The sequence below is a fragment of the Pinus tabuliformis genome, chromosome 2_1, assembly GCF_031772625.1.
Source record: "Pinus tabuliformis cultivar Carrire ecotype Pingquan chromosome 2_1, CPIR1, whole genome shotgun sequence".
In the NCBI taxonomy this organism is placed as follows: Eukaryota; Viridiplantae; Streptophyta; class Pinopsida; order Pinales; family Pinaceae; genus Pinus; species Pinus tabuliformis.
The window spans coordinates 978,730,390-978,747,147 of record NC_142299.1 but is presented as its reverse complement, the minus strand read 5'-3'; the positions used below and the strand labels follow the sequence as shown (position 1 = coordinate 978,747,147).

The 16,758-nt window shown below is 39.2% G+C and overlaps 1 protein-coding gene across 2 annotated transcripts in view; it reads right to left on the bottom strand.

Moving 5' to 3' along the window:
• The window catches only part of LOC149203911 (uncharacterized), a 392,823-nt gene that overhangs the window by 238,691 nt on the left and 137,374 nt on the right, over positions 1 to 16,758 (bottom strand). For both annotated transcript variants that reach the window (XM_089403607.1, XM_089403608.1), the window contains exons 6-11: positions 9,031 to 9,143; positions 8,675 to 8,866; positions 8,463 to 8,531; positions 7,978 to 8,077; positions 7,826 to 7,897; positions 7,616 to 7,713 (exon numbers count right to left, since the gene is read on the bottom strand). In XM_089403607.1, coding sequence (XP_089259733.1) covers positions 7,616 to 7,713; positions 7,826 to 7,897; positions 7,978 to 8,077; positions 8,463 to 8,531; positions 8,675 to 8,866; positions 9,031 to 9,143 — 644 coding nt within the window. The remainder of the gene's footprint in view (positions 1 to 7,615; positions 7,714 to 7,825; positions 7,898 to 7,977; positions 8,078 to 8,462; positions 8,532 to 8,674; positions 8,867 to 9,030; positions 9,144 to 16,758) is intronic.

Below are 16,758 nucleotides of genomic sequence, written 5' to 3'. Positions count from 1 at the left end.
ATATTTTATTTTGTTTTTTATTTTTTAGTTATTTTTTAATTTTTTTATTTTATTTTTTTTATTATTTATATCTTTAATTTTTTATTGTTTTTTTTTTTTGGATCCTCGAACTTAGCCCTTTGGAAAAATCACTTAGGACCTAGGACTTAGGACTTATGAGGGGATTAAAACATTTTCTAACCCTCAAGACACTTTACATCATGACTTTTACAATTTTACATCTCAAAGGGGAAAACCCATTTGACATAGACCCTCATAGACCACCCAATTCTGCGACACAACTATAATCTAGCAGATCATTTACATAGACTCGACCAAGTACACTAAGATTCCCCTAAGATTCTAATGACAAAATCCATTCCGACTTTGGGGTTAGGCTGAAGTAAAACTCTGCCGATCATGGATCGGTGAGACAAAAAACCTTCCAGAACGTAGATTATCACTAGAAATTAGGTTTGCCTAGGAAATTTACATACATGACTCAGATCTGCTAAGATTATTTACAATTTACACATGCAGACTGGGTTTACAACATAACATAATCGCGTAGATGATGACAATTGAATGGCACGAACACGTCGATCCAGCGCTATCCCTTTTGCGAAGAAAAGGGGGTGTACTGCTATGGGTAGTTGACACGTAGTGGTCAACATCTGACTCTACTTGCGGACACATTGCTGCACTGTAGGAATGTGAGAATCCAGAATCTGCATCCACGCAATACACAACAAAACATAAGTAGCGTCCATTCAAAATTCATCATATAACATTAAGCACAGGAAAGATATAAGCTCTTCATTTATTAACTAGTCTAACAACATGAAAAAGTAAATCTAATCTTAAAACAAAAATGAAAATGCTGAAAAAACAAGGAGTAGGGCTAGAAATATAGAGGATGCCCCATGGCATCAAATGTGTTCAATATAGTGTATACTGAGCATTTGCCTGCTTTAAGGCAAATCTGTCGGCTGCTTCTCGGATGTTCCATGTCCAATTTTGCATATGGTAGGACTTTTCCCTATCCGAAAATCAAACTACTCGCGGCCGTCTGATGCATCAAATCTTCTTCTCGTTTTCTTTTTCTTGCGCTTTTTCTTCGTGGCAGGCTGTATCACTGATGACGTGGAACTTTTTGCTTCAAAGCTCTCAGATGAAGTATGTAAGATATGTGTGACATGTCTTTCTTCATTCTGCATCTGCCCTGCCAAGGATGATGGATCAATCTCACAGGTGCCATGAGTTATAACTTGATCTTCTATGACTGGTGGATTAACCGTGTGAGCATCAACATGATTATTAATTTCCCTTTTATCCAGGTCACCTTCATTTATCCACTTTTCAATGGAACAAAAGACCTCATAATAAGATGGAGCTTGTTGTAACAGATAAGGAGGCTCCTGATCTATTGACATTCCCTGGTTTCTTTCATCCTCTGACAGTTGTTGAAATTTCTGAACTTGTATTGTAATAGCATCCATCTGACTAGAGTGTTCAACCTTCATAGCATTGATTTCCCTGGCATGGTCTTCTTCCATGGTCAGTAACTTATTTTGCATAAAATTAATTTCCCTATCATGATTAGCTTTCATGGTTGTCATATTTTCCTCTAAGCTTGATAACTTGCTTTGCATAAAACTAATTTATGTGTCATGATTAGTTTTCATGGCCTCAATTTCCTTAGCATGCTGATTTTGCATGATCTCCATCTCCTTGTTATGTTTTTCCAGGTGGGTGCATAAAGTTCTCACATCATTGGTGTAGTTAGTTTGATTGATCTCCATATTTTTTACTAGCCGCATTAGTTCTTGTATAATTTGCTTCTGGTCTTCCTTTTCATTGTCGACATTGATTTTATAATTTGTCCCTGCTTTTCCACCATCATGGATTTGATCTGCAATGGTACAGGTGGATGGCACATTCTGATATGAAGAATTGTCTTGAAATCTTTCATCGACAACTGGACCTTTTATAAGATTACTTTCATTCTGTTGCACAATTTTAGGGGCACAAGGCGAGCTATCTGGATCACCATATCTATCTTTAAAAGCATTGACAATGTATTGTAAAGTAGTGAAAGAATCTTTAGGACAACTATTAAACCAATTCAAAGCATCATCCTCTAAAGAAAGGACAAATAGACGCATTTTGACATCTTCATGATTACACTGAGGAGATCTACAATACATGATCATTATATGAGTAAACCCACCTAGATGCTTTTTAACAATGACTGAATCACCACCTGAGAACATAGGTAATTTGGAAATGGCCACTTCCGGAATATCATGGCGAACATCAGTAAAATGACATGGTTTAAACGAATAATCCATGATGAATAATGAGGGACCAAATGGATGATAGAGAGAGATCCCTGCTCAAGAAAATTAAGAGATGAAAGAAGTGGAGTCGCCATTTGAACAATGAATCTAATTCTAGGATCCAAAAAGAAACAAATAAGCAGATATGAGGGAGGCTTCTTGTCTGGGTAAAATAAAAGAAATAAAATGGAGTCGCCACACAAACAAGAAACGAACTGAAGAGTAATTGCTAATATGACGAAAGATAAGGTGATGAAAAGATCCAAATGATGCCAAAAAATGTTGAATCTGCCAGCCCAAATGAGACATGAGAAAGATGAAAGAATGATGAGAAATGAGAAGATGAATGTCGTTGAAACGCCGAGAATAAAATGTCCCCGGCAGCGGCGCCAAAAAATGTTGTCGCACAGATTGTCACGACAATGCTCAGACCGGGGCTATCACCCTGATCCCCGATCTCTCTATTTAAGCCGTCTCACGAGGCTAAGGGGGGTAGACCCTATGGGATGAATGAAGACCAACTGTGGACCAGTTGGGTTGGGAGACACAGCAAGGCAATTTAGCACCTGATTGATTTAGAAATTAATGTACTAGTGCCTTATGGAGTTAATGATTAAATAATTGTTTATCAAAAGCTGCAAAAACATGAACTTTATAATTCCATGATCAACAATCATTTATCATCAAATAACCCAAGCAAAGATTAATTTTGCCAGATGCGAGGTAATCAACAACTACACAATGCCTTGACAATATTCCAGCAATTAAATTTCTAAGGAATGAATGCTTTAAACAACCATGGAATTTTAAATGTTGACCAGATTTCAAATAGTTAATCTCCGGATATAAACATTTTAAGCACATTTAACTATATCACAACAAAAAAAGGACTTTAAAAGAATTTCCAATTTTTAATTAGTCTTTTTCAAAAAAAAAATATTTTTATATTTTTTATAAAATTTTAAGTCTAAAAATAAAACAAAACTAAGATCCTAAATAAAAATAAAATCTAATCTAAACTAAAGTCTAAAAAATAAAAAGAAACTTTTTAACATTTTATGAATTTTTTTTATTTTTTATGTTATTTTTTAAAGTCAAAAATTAAACAAAACTAAATAAATCTAAAACTAAAAACAAAAATTTAAGGTCTAATTATTAAACTAATCTAACTCTACCCTAACTATCCCACACTAACATATATACGTGGACTAAAACAATCTAATCTTAAAAAAAAAAAATCTAATTCAAAACCTAAAACTTAAACGAATTTTCCTTTTTTATTATATAGAGTTCTAAATTCTAAGATTTAAATAGAGCAAAAATGAAATAAAATATTTAAACTAAAATCTATATAAAAAATTTAAATCTAAAAAATATTAACCCTAAGTCCTGATATCCAACGCATATAACTACAAAACTAAAAGAAACAAAATCGGATGGGTTGATCGTGTGCAGGTTTCGACGGCAGGCAAGGAGGGGAGACATGAGGAAGTAGGGAGACTGTGCGGACGATGGACAGGATTGCGAAAGGGAACGCTAATGGTGAAAGTCGCGGAGACCAAAAGACTGCGTGGGTGTTTTGAGTTCTTATTTTGTTTGCAGGTTCGATGAAGTTTGACAGTAGAGAGAGAACAGCGTGGGAGATTTCCGACTTGCGGGTTTGCTGAAGGATTGACAATAGTGTGATATAGGTTTGGAGCTAGAAATTGCAGACAGCAAGGGGAAATGCGTGGGAATGCTTTTGCTGTGTTGAAAGGGGCATAGGTTTTATTTTGCAGGTTTGATAGCTTGACAAGAGAGGGAGAGCAGCATGAAGGAGGTGACTGTGTGGGGACTTTTGCATGAAACAAACGTGCTAAGGGTTATGCGTGAAGCTTAAATGAAGAAAACGAAGGTTTGATGGCAACAAGGAAAAGATGAAGCGTGAAGGCTGCGGAAGTATAGAAAAAAACGTCCTGGCAGGAAAACCGAGGCTGCCATAGGGTTTGCTGGCAGCAGTCAGGCAATCACAACTTAAAAAAAATTTGAAAAAATTCCTGTAAATGGAACCCCAGCAAGCAGATAGCCTAGACCCTATAAATGGAACCCCAGCAAGCAGATAGCCTGGACAGAACCTCGACTTTCTTCAGAGAAAACCCTGTAAATTCTCTAGTAAATTTTAAATTGCCCTGCATTCAGATTTGTCTAACGAAAACCCCGAAAATTTTTCAAGATCTGTACCTGCAACCTACAATGGCAAAAAACAGAACACCCAAAAGTAAAATGTCCAAGAAACAAAACCTAAAATCCCTAAAACCAACTAAATAATTATAGTATTTACAGATTTTCGACTCTTAAGCAGCCAAATTTGTCAATAATCCACAGTAATATTTTCAGAATTTTAAACTTAATGTGAGATACTTCAGAAAACCCTTCTTGCATTCATAAGAAAAATTCAAATGATAAGCCCGGAATTAAAACTGGCTGGGCTCTTTCAAAAAACACAATCCGGGAGTTGGCTGGTTCAGCCGAGAACTTCCCCTAACGCCCGGTAAACTCAAAACTAAGATTTCCTGCACAGCTTAAAATCAACCATTAACATAGAGGGAGAAAACAATAGTGAAATCCAGATCAAATGGAGATACCTGCCATTATATTTCAGAATCTAAACTATCATTCAAACCCCAGAGATTAGACAAGATACCTGTGCCTAAATCAATCTTCATCAAGCTATTATCAATGGCTGAAAATAAAATTATGCAGAAAAATAAATCATCTTACAGCACTTCCAGAAGAGTAACACCAACAAGATTTCAACCCCAAAGTCTTTCTTTATTGCACAAGAAATGGCTACAAGAGAGCTTTCTTTAGCACCAGACTCTCGGATCCAATCTGATCTCAAATGACCCCTGACACCCTATTTAAAGGAAAAATTCCCAACGGCTAGTTTGAGTGATCCATGTTAAACTAATCTCAACTGTCGATGAGGATCAAAATCCCTTTCAATCTCATCTGTCGAAATTTTAAATGCATTTTAATATATTAAAAAGTTAAAACCCTGCATTTATTTCCTCAAAACTTTGACTTATTATTATTTTATTTTTTTTATTTTTTTTAATTAATTAATTAATTAATTTTTATTTTATTTTATTTTTAGTTATTTTTTAATTTTTATTTTTATTTTTTATTAATTATATCTTTTATTTTTTTTATTTTTTTTTTTGGATCCTCAAACTTAGCCCTTTGGAAAAATCACCTAGGACCTAGGACATAGGACTCATGAGGGGATTAAAACATTTTCTAACCCTCAAGACACTTTACATCATGACTTTTACAATTTTACATTTCAAAGGGGAAAACCCATTTGACATAGACCCTCATAGACCACCCAGTTCTACAAAACAACTATAATCTAGCAAATGATTTACATAGACTCGACCAAGTACACTAGGATTCCCCTAAGATTCTAATGACAAAATCCATTTCGGCTTTGGGGTCAGGCTGAATGAAAACTCTGCCGATCATGGATCGGTGAGACAAAAAACCTTCTGGAACGTAGATTATCACTAGAAAATAGGTTTGCCTAGACAATTTACATACATGACTCAGATCTACTAAGATTATTTACAATTTACACATGCAGACTGGGTTTACAACATAACATAATCGCGCAGATGATGACAATCAAATGGCACGGACACGTCGATCCAGCGCTATCCCTTGTGCGAAGAAAAGGGGGCGTACTGCTATAGGTAGTTGACACGTAGTGGTCAACAAGGTGAAGGAGTCACCTTGGAGAATTAGTTGAAGCAGCATGTCTTCAACTGATCTCATGTATCATCTTCTTAGAGATGATCTATGCTCTTATCTAGATAATTCAAAGTGTTGACTTCTGTTGTAAACGTACTATCTCTCTCTCTCTGTGCTGAAATATTGAAGAACATATAAGAAGAATTGATCAAGGGTTTCCCCACATTGGGGTTTGTCCCTGGCTAGCGCCACATCTTGTGTCCTCTTGTCTTGGCTTGTCTTCTGCAATTTATGTTTATGTTCTATCTGCAGTTTACTTTAATGCTGATGTGATTGCTAATCTGGAAAAGATATGGAGCTAACTGTGAAAATTGAAATAAATTGCTCTAAGCATAGAACATACCTAAAATTAACATATTGTCACTCAAATAACCATATAATCACTGTTAAAGTGCTGATATTTATATGTGTGTAAATCTGAGCTTTTTTTCTATGCTAGAAGGTTAATAGTTTCAGTGATATAACTCTCATATTTCAAGTGGTAAATATTATGATGTGTCTTTCCTTTGAATGGGGTCATTTGTTTAAGCAACTATTCATCTCTGTACTTTAAGTATTGGCAAACAAACAAGGAATCACACCTACACTGCTCTGTCATCAAACTGGTTGACTAAACACTTCTCTGGAAATAAACTTCATTAGCTCAGAAAACTCAGTAGTTGGAGCCACTTTAGAAAGGGGAATATTACAAAACCAAGCCCATTCTGCCGAATCCCCTCACTAACCCATGCCCAAAAGTGTCCATGATAAGTAAGCAAAAACACCCAACATACATAATGAAAGCCATAACTTTGGGGTTGGAAGGCCCACCTTCAAACATACGATCATAATAGATGGGCGAGGAAGCATAATGGCTTGCTCAGATGGTGAAGATGGTGGTACATCGAGCTATCTGGTGGCTGCAAGGAGCTGCTGGCTGCCAGCTGAGGACCATCTAGGAGAAAGTTTTCTCCTATGGGTGTCACCCACAGGTGGTGGGTAATAGTACCACTACCATGATAAGTTGAGGCTGCCAAAGAGCAACAGGATTAAAATAGCTCAATATGATAATTCGAAAAAGGTTGAACAAGTGTGGGTGACAATTTGGAGTCAAAAATGAAGGCACGGGCCTATCATTCTGGGATAGATTTCATTTTCACTTAGCTTTGTTATAAAGAATTTTAAGTTGAAATTACAACTAACCTGAGGAACAATCGTAAGAAAAGCAATAGTTAAAAATGTTTGTAAATGTCTATTATGTCACTTATAACTTATGGTAAAATGGTAGGTCTCTATTCACCACTGCAACAGACCAAAAATAAACACGAAACAGATCAGCATGTCAGCTGTGTTCCGTATGCTAGAGTGCAGGACATGTGCCTTTGACTAAGATGATTGAACAAGCTGATGACATGTTAAATTATTCTATATCATGTGAAATTGAAATGCAAGAATTGAGAAGTAGATATAGAAAAATTTAAACAATGCAAGATTTAATGGCTTTAACCTTTGAGAATAGAAAAACGTACATAGAGTAAATGTTTGTACAATAACCAACCAGTGCACTTGAAATTGCAAATGCAACACAAAAATTTCCTGGCATTTCAAGAGAACCAATCAAGGAAACCTGCAAGAGGGAACTTATCCTGTGTAAAATTATGAGTTTTACACGTCAACTATACAAGAATAATCTGTAATTAGTGCATACCATTTTTTGCACAAAGACAATTAAGACCTACCCAACCAACTACGGCCGAAATAAGAAATTGGACCCAATCCATGGGTGTCAAGCCTGGATTCCTCTTTGCTGGCTGCACAATTTGCGTATTGAGTTTTAGTCTCTCAACACATTTTTGTTATGGTTTATCTCATAGTGCATTCCAAATCTTACCAGAATTGTCTCCATGTCTGCCATGGGAATGTCCTTATAGTGTTTAATGTGGATACTCCTATTACCAGATTGAAATTTGTCACTGTGCGGTGTTGCTGGCCTGCAAAGCCAATAACATAAATAATTATACCTAGCTGTTCCAGACAAATTTTACTTTGGGCTCTTTGAACAGCAATGCTTTCCTGGCTAACATGTTTCCAGCAAACTAAATAACATTACAGTCGTGCTAAACTATGCTGGACAGTTTTTACTTCATCCCTTTTAGGAAGTTTCCCAAGTTTTCAGCTATCATCTATGACTCTAATAACTTGAACTGTGGACCACGATAGATACAAAATTTGTTGAGGTCAATAAAGCTAAAATTATTATGATTTTATTACCCTCAAGAAACATGGATTGCTAAACACTTGGGCACAGTAAAAAGACGAAAAAAACTCCTAAATTTTTTCTTTGTTTTTGAATGTAGTTCATGATGAACATGCTACCTGTATATAATAATCATCTGCTCAAATGTTGGCTCTTGAATTGTGCTTTTTCCGAACAAATTTCTCAAACTGCAAAGCATTGAATGAAAATAAGTCACAGGTTCTCATTTCAGATGTCAAAATCAATATAGTTTCCTTCATTTATACAAACTATAAGCTATACACAATAACACAGCATGCTGAAACAAATTCATTTTAACATTAACCATTACCTGCATTCCATGTTCTCAAATCGTATGCGCTCAACATAAAGACCCTTGCCCAATGGGTTTCCATCTTTCTCGTTCATTTGTGTTGACTCTTTGCTACTTATATAACGGGAAAGCAACAAGCTTGTCTGGTAGCCCGAACGCACAATTGTTTTACCTTTATCAGTGGAGGTTCTCATAAAAAAATATCCAAGTCTGTTTATGAAAAGGAGGTGAAGTAAGAAATGACAAACTACCAAATCAGAATTAATGCTTCATATAAATTAGATCCCAATTGAAATTCAATCCAATGTTAAGAGAAAGTTTCTCCATCGTACTAAGTATCCATTATAAATCATGCCCAACCACTAGCTGCCTACCCTGTCAGCAGAAGCAGCCAGTTCCAAGCTCGAGAGAGAAGCATATCCACCTTCTCCATAATAAAATAACCACTGGTGTGGTCAATCCCAATACCTCTACGGAAAATAACAAACTTCATAACAAAAGAAGGAGAAACAGATTATTAGAGAATATTCAAATTTTCTATTTCTATAATATTCTAATTATAAAGTTGTCTTTCCTACAACCAGATACAATATGTAATGACAACAATTAGTTTGTTTAAAATCCAAAACGAAAAATTATCTTTGATGATTCATGAAGGAAAAATTGGAGATGGGAACAGAAAAAATACAAGGTGTGTTGCATATATAGTCAATTTTTTCCATTTTTGACAAAGGAAGGGATATGTGCCTATGAAAAGTATCAAGTCTACTTGAAGAAATAGGCATTGAACTAGCATTGACTTAGAGTATGTAATATTCCTAATGAAAATATTAAGTGAATAACAGAAGCATGAACTATGTACAAGAACCAAAATTCCAACACACACACAAAATATATCAGATTCCAGAATAGTAATACACAAGAAATTGCACTAAAATTCTGAGCCATTTTATTGTTTATGAGCATAATGGAGTACAAATAGATAGCAGTACAGGATGCAACAGTGCAGAGGATGTTGGACAGGAAAGCCTAGCATCAACATAGGTACCGATGTCGGATGATCAGAGTAATACTCAGTGAGGAGTATTGCTAGAGCACAGTCCTCGCTAAGAGGGAGTGTTGATTTGGGGTAACATCGGATGTGCTCTAGCCACGAAATTTGGTGGAGAGGTTGGGGCACATGAGATCTCCAATACCCAGAAAGGGTTTGGGCAGATTCTCAACAAATCAGGAGATATTAAAATAATTAATATTTTTAATGAAGTCCCTAAGTCGAAAATTAGGGAAAACAAAATATTAATGTGTATTAATATGAATCTGTGTTAGAATGGTCCAAAAGACATGGATCGAACCAAATCTAATCTTAGTCGTTGATTAGGGACTTAATCTCGGCCATTGAGATGTCAACAGGAAAAGTATAAGAGGAGACTTGAGGGTCACTTAGAGAATACACCAAAGTGATCAATTATTCTATTCTCTAGAGCGGGGTTTGCTAAGAGAGATAGAATTAGTGATCGGGAGAGCAGCTGAGGGGCATTGAGTACAGAGAAATAGAGAAGGCAAAGATTGTGTCGGGAGAGCAGCGCAGCAGCTAAGGAGAGTGACGCAGAGCCAGCAAGGGCTCACGGAGGGCCACACAGAGACAGCCAAGCACTGCGCATAGCACCAGAGAGGCCAGTGTGTCTAACGCAGAGGCCCAAGAAGCTGACGCAGGGCCTCCTGGGGCTGACGTAGGCCAAGAAAGGCTGATGCAGGGCCAGCGTGAGACAAAGAGGGGCTGACACAGTCCAAATTGGGCAGACGCTGGGGTTGCAGAGCAGTTTTGTGCTGAGGAGCTGCCGGAAGGATTTTCCAGGGTTTCAGCCAGGAGATTTCTCTCAAACTGTGAGGTATAGCTGCTAAGGAAATTCTTTGTTGGGTAGGCCAGTTTTGGCACCCAGATTGTACTCTGATATTGCTTAATAAGAAAACCCTCAGATAGCTGCACCGGTTTTCCTGCATTGGGTTTTTCCGAGGACATTGGTCCAAAAATAATGGTGTCATGTGGTATGTTTGTTCTTGTTTCTTTTTGGTTGCTGATCTATAATATGTTGAGCATGCACTAGTGTTTATTTTCAGTATTTACTTTGTAAATAACTTGTTAAAGAAAAATAACAAGTAGGTAGGAATAAATCGGAAAAAGTGCATGAAAGGTTTATAAACTAAGTAAACATAGAAACTTCAACAGAAGAAGGACCTCTCTAAGGTCAAATGCTTCCATTGTTGGAACTGGGTCATTTTGCGAACTAGTGTCCTAGGAAGAAGAGTAAGGGAGAGGTTTCTGAGACCAAGGCAGCGCCAACAAGGGCGGAGAAAGAAGTTGAGGAGGATGACAATTGTGCCATGAGTGCTCATGTGCCACTTGAGAAGAAGTGGGGAGACATAATGATGTAGTCAGACGGACTACAGGCGATGATGGGTAGGATCCTTGAGGTACCCAACCTCTTGGATTATACCTTGCTACGGGAGCCCTAAAGAGGAGCAGCGGGACTGGGGAATGTCAGTAGAAACGGATGCGAATGGAGCCACAAAGAGTGCTATAGTGCAGGAGTCCCGGGAAAGCGCGAGGCTAGCAGGCTGCAACAGTACGAGAGCCACAGGAGTGTTGCACCAGTGCAGGATGGCACAGAGAGGCATGCAACGATGCGAGACGTAGGGAGTTGATGCAGCAGCGCAAAGGTCAGTAGAAGGAGCACTTGTTAGCAGCAGAGGGAGCTTCAGCATCGGGAGTGTTTCTAGCCTGACAGGGATGTCAGAAGTTGGGTGGATCAGTTACTTACTTCTCAGTAACTGAGTTGCAGTGCAGTAGCAGTATGTAGTAGCACGATGCAACATGATGAGAGGGGATGCAGTGCTGGGAGGATGGACCAGCAGCAGCATGGATGCAGAGGGAGCTGTTGTACAGATGCAACAATGGCAGTGGCAAGGCCATGGGCAGCAGTACAGGATGCAGCAATGCAAAGGATGTTGGGCGGGGAGGCCTAGCATCAGCACAGGGACCGGGGTCGGATAATCAAGGTGATGCTCAGTGTGGAGTATTACTAGAGCATAGTCCTCACTAAGAGGGAGTGTTGATTTGGGGTAGTATTAGATGTGCTTTAGCAACGAAAATTGGTGGAGAGGCTAAAGCTCATGAGATCTCCAAGACCCAGAAATGGTTTGGACAGATTCTAACCGGTTTGGGAGATATTAAAATAATTAATATTTTTAATGAAGTTCCTAAGTCCAAACTTAGGAAAAATAAAATATTAATGTGTAGTAATATAAAACTGGGTTAGAATGTTCCAAAAGTCATGGATCAAGCCAAATCTAATCTTAGTTGTTGATTAGAGATTTAATCTCGGTCGTTGATGGACCAACGAGAAAAGTATAAGATGAGGCTTGAGGGTCAGTTGGAGAACACACCAGAGTGATCAGTCATTCTATTCTCTAGAGCGGGATTTGCTAAGAGAGATGGAATTAGTGATCAGCAGCGAGGGGCGGTGAATACATAGTAGAGAGGTAGAGTTGGTACCAGAGGAACAACACAGAGCCAGGAGAGGTTGACGCAGAGGCAGCAGGGTGCTACACAAAGGCAGCCAAGAGAGGCCAGCGTGTGAGACACAGAGGGTCTAGGGGCTGACGCAGAAGCTCCAGAAGCTGACGCAGATGCTAGCAGAGCTGACACAAGGCCAAGAGGTAGCGCTAGAAGGATTTCGTGGGACAGACTGGGTGCTGGTGAGTTGGGTAGGGTGACGCAGTCCCTATCAGAGTGGCACAAAGCAGTGGTAGCTGCAATTGTTGTTGTGGAATTGTTCATCCGGTGATTAATCAGCTAGAATACCTGTGTCCGAGGAGAGGTACTACTGCCGAGGGCATTCTCTGTTGAGTGAGCCATTTCTGGCACCCTAGTTGTATTTTGAAAACTACATAATAATAAAACCCTCTGAATAGTTGCATCGGTTTTCCCGCATTGGGTTTTTCCGAGGACATTGGTCCAAAAATAACGGTGTCACTTGTGTGCTTGTTTTCTTTCAGTTGATGATCTGTAGATGTTGATACTGTACTTGTGTTTATTTTCAGTATTTACATGGTAAATAATTTGTTATGTAATTAAACAAGCAGGAAGAAATAAACCAGATAGTACAGGAAGAATTTCTAATGGGTTAAACTTAGAAATTCCAACATAAATTGGCACATATAGGGTGTGCAGAGAGTCATTCGCCTCCACAACAGAAAACAACACTCCACGGATCTTCATTGATGCTCAGAGAGACTACTAGTGATCCACTTTTGCGATGATGGTAATATGCTTGGTACATTATGCCCAGCAGGCCCCCACAGGAGCCCCATACCCTTGGCAGGTGTCCCAAGACTTATACGATGTCATGGCAGCATTCACTCCACCACTCAGACCCTTGCAAAGGATCTACAACCCTCTCCGATCCATATGGAGACCCATGGGGTCATTTATGTGCCCTCAGACCCACTAGGAGCACCACAGGTCTACTACTTGGAGAACAAGGGGCCATCCCCTTGTCCATCATATTTCGAGGAATTTATTCCTCGATATGGCACTTCAGGACATTATTAGGCCTTTGGAGGGCCCCACTACGTGCACATATTATTATTTGGCCTCATGTGAGGCTTATTTTTCCACTTGTGAGCTAGTTTGGTGGGCTTGTCACCAATAGGGGTCTTATTTGCACATTATTTTATCATTAGGGGCTAATGTAGGCCCATAGGCTAATTTGTACTCCTTAGGGGGCTATATATTGATGTTAGATACATTCATTTGGATCATCACTTGACTTGGGATCTCTCTAATCATAGAGAACTTTGCATTTGTCCTTGGAGGATATTTTTTGGAGATGGATGAATTTTGACGTATGGATTTGGGCTATTTATGTTGTCTTGGAGCTTTGTCTTGTAAATGAAATTTTGGTTGGATATACTCTATAACGTTGTAAGTAAATTTTGATGTTATTATTCTTGTTGTTGCATGCTGCTAAAATTAGGGCTAGTTGCTGCATTATTGAAATGTGGAATTGAGCATGTTTTAGCTAATTTAATGTATGGGCCAATGTTATATGAACGAAATGTGAAAATTCGAGAATCCCACCCGAATCTACTACTGCAACAACTGATTAAAGTTTTAAACTTCTCCTATTTGTTAATTACTAAAACAAATTATTTACTACTTTCTACAACAAATATCGAAGCTAATACAACTACAGCCTTAACTTAATTAATTAATTTGCCCAAAACAAGAACAGAACAATAGAGAAGGTTACACACAAGTGACAACATTTTTTGCACAAATGTCCCCTGAAAGACCCAATGCGGGAAAACCGGTGTAGCAGATCTGAGGGTTTTTATTATTATGCAAGTATTATGAATACAACTCTGGATGCCCTCCCGACAATTCAGTTACAGAGAAAATGACTAGGCAAGAAAGACTGGTGAGATTACCTCACTCAACACTGTTGATCCCGATTGATCCGGCAGCTAAACTGCAAGTTCCCCGGCTACTTCTGCGTTGCTCCTGCATGGGACCTGCGTTAGCCTCTAAGTCACTGTGTCAGCCCAACTGAGAATCGATCTACCTTCAGGAGCCTTTTCTAGCCCTCCTAGCTCAGAAACATCAGCGCCTTCAACAAATTTGGACCTCTGCATTGGAAGTTGCTATGCTGCTCTGCGTGGGGCCTGCGTGAGCCCTTCCTGTCTCTGCGTCACGCTTTCTACCCTCTGGGCTTCCTCCTCTGTGTGTCTTTCTGCCTCTCTTTTGAGCATTCTTGGCTCCAAAGAAGATCCTCCAGCCAAAACTCTCTCTGCCCCTCTCTGCAACAGCTCACTATCGAAATTCTACCGACAGTTGCTCTACTTCAGAAAATCAAACTTTTGAACTCTCTGTATGTCTTCCAAGCGACCCTCAAGCCTCCTTAAATAATCTCCTCGTTGATATTCAACGGCCCGGATTAGAAGCTAATCAATGGCTAAGATCATTTATGCTTGATCCTCGTCTTCTTCTAGAAGTTACACCCACAGTTTATATTAATGCCCTTTAATTATTTTATTTTCCTAAGTTTAGACTTAGGGTCCCTTTAAAAATAAATAATTATTTTAATACAACTATTTCTGGGTGGAATTTCCCAAAACGCTTTCTGGGTTCTTTGAAATACATGTGCCTAAGCTTCTCTACAAAATTTGAGACTTAGAGCACATCCGATGCTACCAGAAATCAATATGAAATGTCCTAGAGATTTTTTGTCTCGATAAGCTTGCATCATTTGCTTTGAAGTATAAATGCTTGAAGGTCACTTTTCTTTTCTTTCTCTCAACACTGGATGACGCTGACTTTCTGGGCCTCCTTGATCAAGAAACCAAGTTCTTACTCATCATCATCCTTGAATCCATATCCCCAAGTGAATTAGGCACTAATCCCTAAAAAGGGTGGTCATCCCCTTCACCTTTTATCACTTTTTCCCAGGTCTAGCCCTCAAAGGTCACCTAGGGCATCAATTTCCCGAGAATTGACCCAATGAAAAACATCTATCTCCTACAAGCTACTGCGTTGGTGGGTCCCCTCCCTCTCCTCCAAATTTGAGGCAATTCTAACGATGGAATCTTCGAGAATCCTGAGCCCTAGCTACAGGATCAAATTTTGCCTAGGCATCCCCAAGGCTAGACCTCAATAGGATCAATTCAATCTTTTGAAGTAAATATTCTTGTTTGGTCTTTTCCCTTCACCTTGTCCAGGATAGGAACATCATTGGTTGCTGCATTCCATCCCTGAACTTGGGTTGGTCCACTTGGCCCCATGTGGTCCCACTTCTCAATAAAGATTATTTGTCAAGGACCATTTGGGAATCCAAGTTTCCCAAGGATTATAGGGATTGAGAACCTCATCCGTAAGTCTATTCCCTCTCCCTCAACCCTCCAATCCTCACCCCTTACCCTTGGAAGACCAAGTCCCTTGCTTAAAGAGAAAGCAAGTTCCATTCTTCACTCCATCCTTGGGAAAGGGTTTCTAGGGTCACCTTCCACCTATTCATTGACATATACTTTACAAGTGATCCCTACACTACCGGGACTCCTCCCATCGGTGAAAGTCCGTAAAGAGCAGGGAGACTTAGTTGTGGTGACAGTGGGCTAAGCCTCCACTGTTGTCTTGAACCTAGTAGTTGACCTCTTATAAACCCCTTTAGGTCCCTTGCTAGTTTGAGTGGTAACAGGGAACATTCCCAAGAAGTGATAGCAGAGCAGAAGGCGTGTTAGGACTCATACACTTAGATATTTGTGCCCCAATGTCCACTAGAGCTCTCAGTGGGACCAAATATTTTGTCACCTTTAATGATGACCATTCCAAGAAAACCTAGATCTACTTCTTGAAGACCAAGGATGAGGTCTTCGATCATTTTAGAGAGTTTATGCCCCTCATGGAGAATGTGACAGGGAAAAGGATCAAGGTGCTTCGCTCAGATAATGGTGGAGAGTATATTAATAAATACTTCACAATTTTTTGTGCGAGGAAGGCATCAGAGTAGAGTTGAAAACTCCATATCCATAACAGAAGGGAGTAGCGGAGCGAAAAATCAGAGCTATAGTCGGGGCTGCAAAAGCTATGTTATATGACGAGGATTTGTCCAGATTCCTATGGGAAGAAGCATGTAACACACAGTGTATATTCAGAACGGGAGTCCTGATAGAGCATTGGGGAAGAAAACGCCAGAAGGAGTCTTCACAGGAAAGAAGCCAAAAGTTAGTCACTTCAGGATCTTTGATAGCGTTGCTTATTGCCACTTGCCAAATGAGAGGTGCACCAAATTGGATCAAACTGTAGAAAAGGGTTTTCTCGTTGGGTATAGTGAAACCTCCAAGGCATACAAGATCTACATTCTAGCAATAGGAAGAATGTGGTGAGACGAGACGTGAAGTTCATGGAGGACCGAGCTTTCAGAAGATCTCGTGAGATGCCTGTAGGTGATGAGAATCATCCAGTAGAAGCTCCATTGGTCCAGAAGCAGGGGCAGCCAGCGGGACTGCCAATAGGACAATCATAGGGATCTAGTACGGTAACTAGT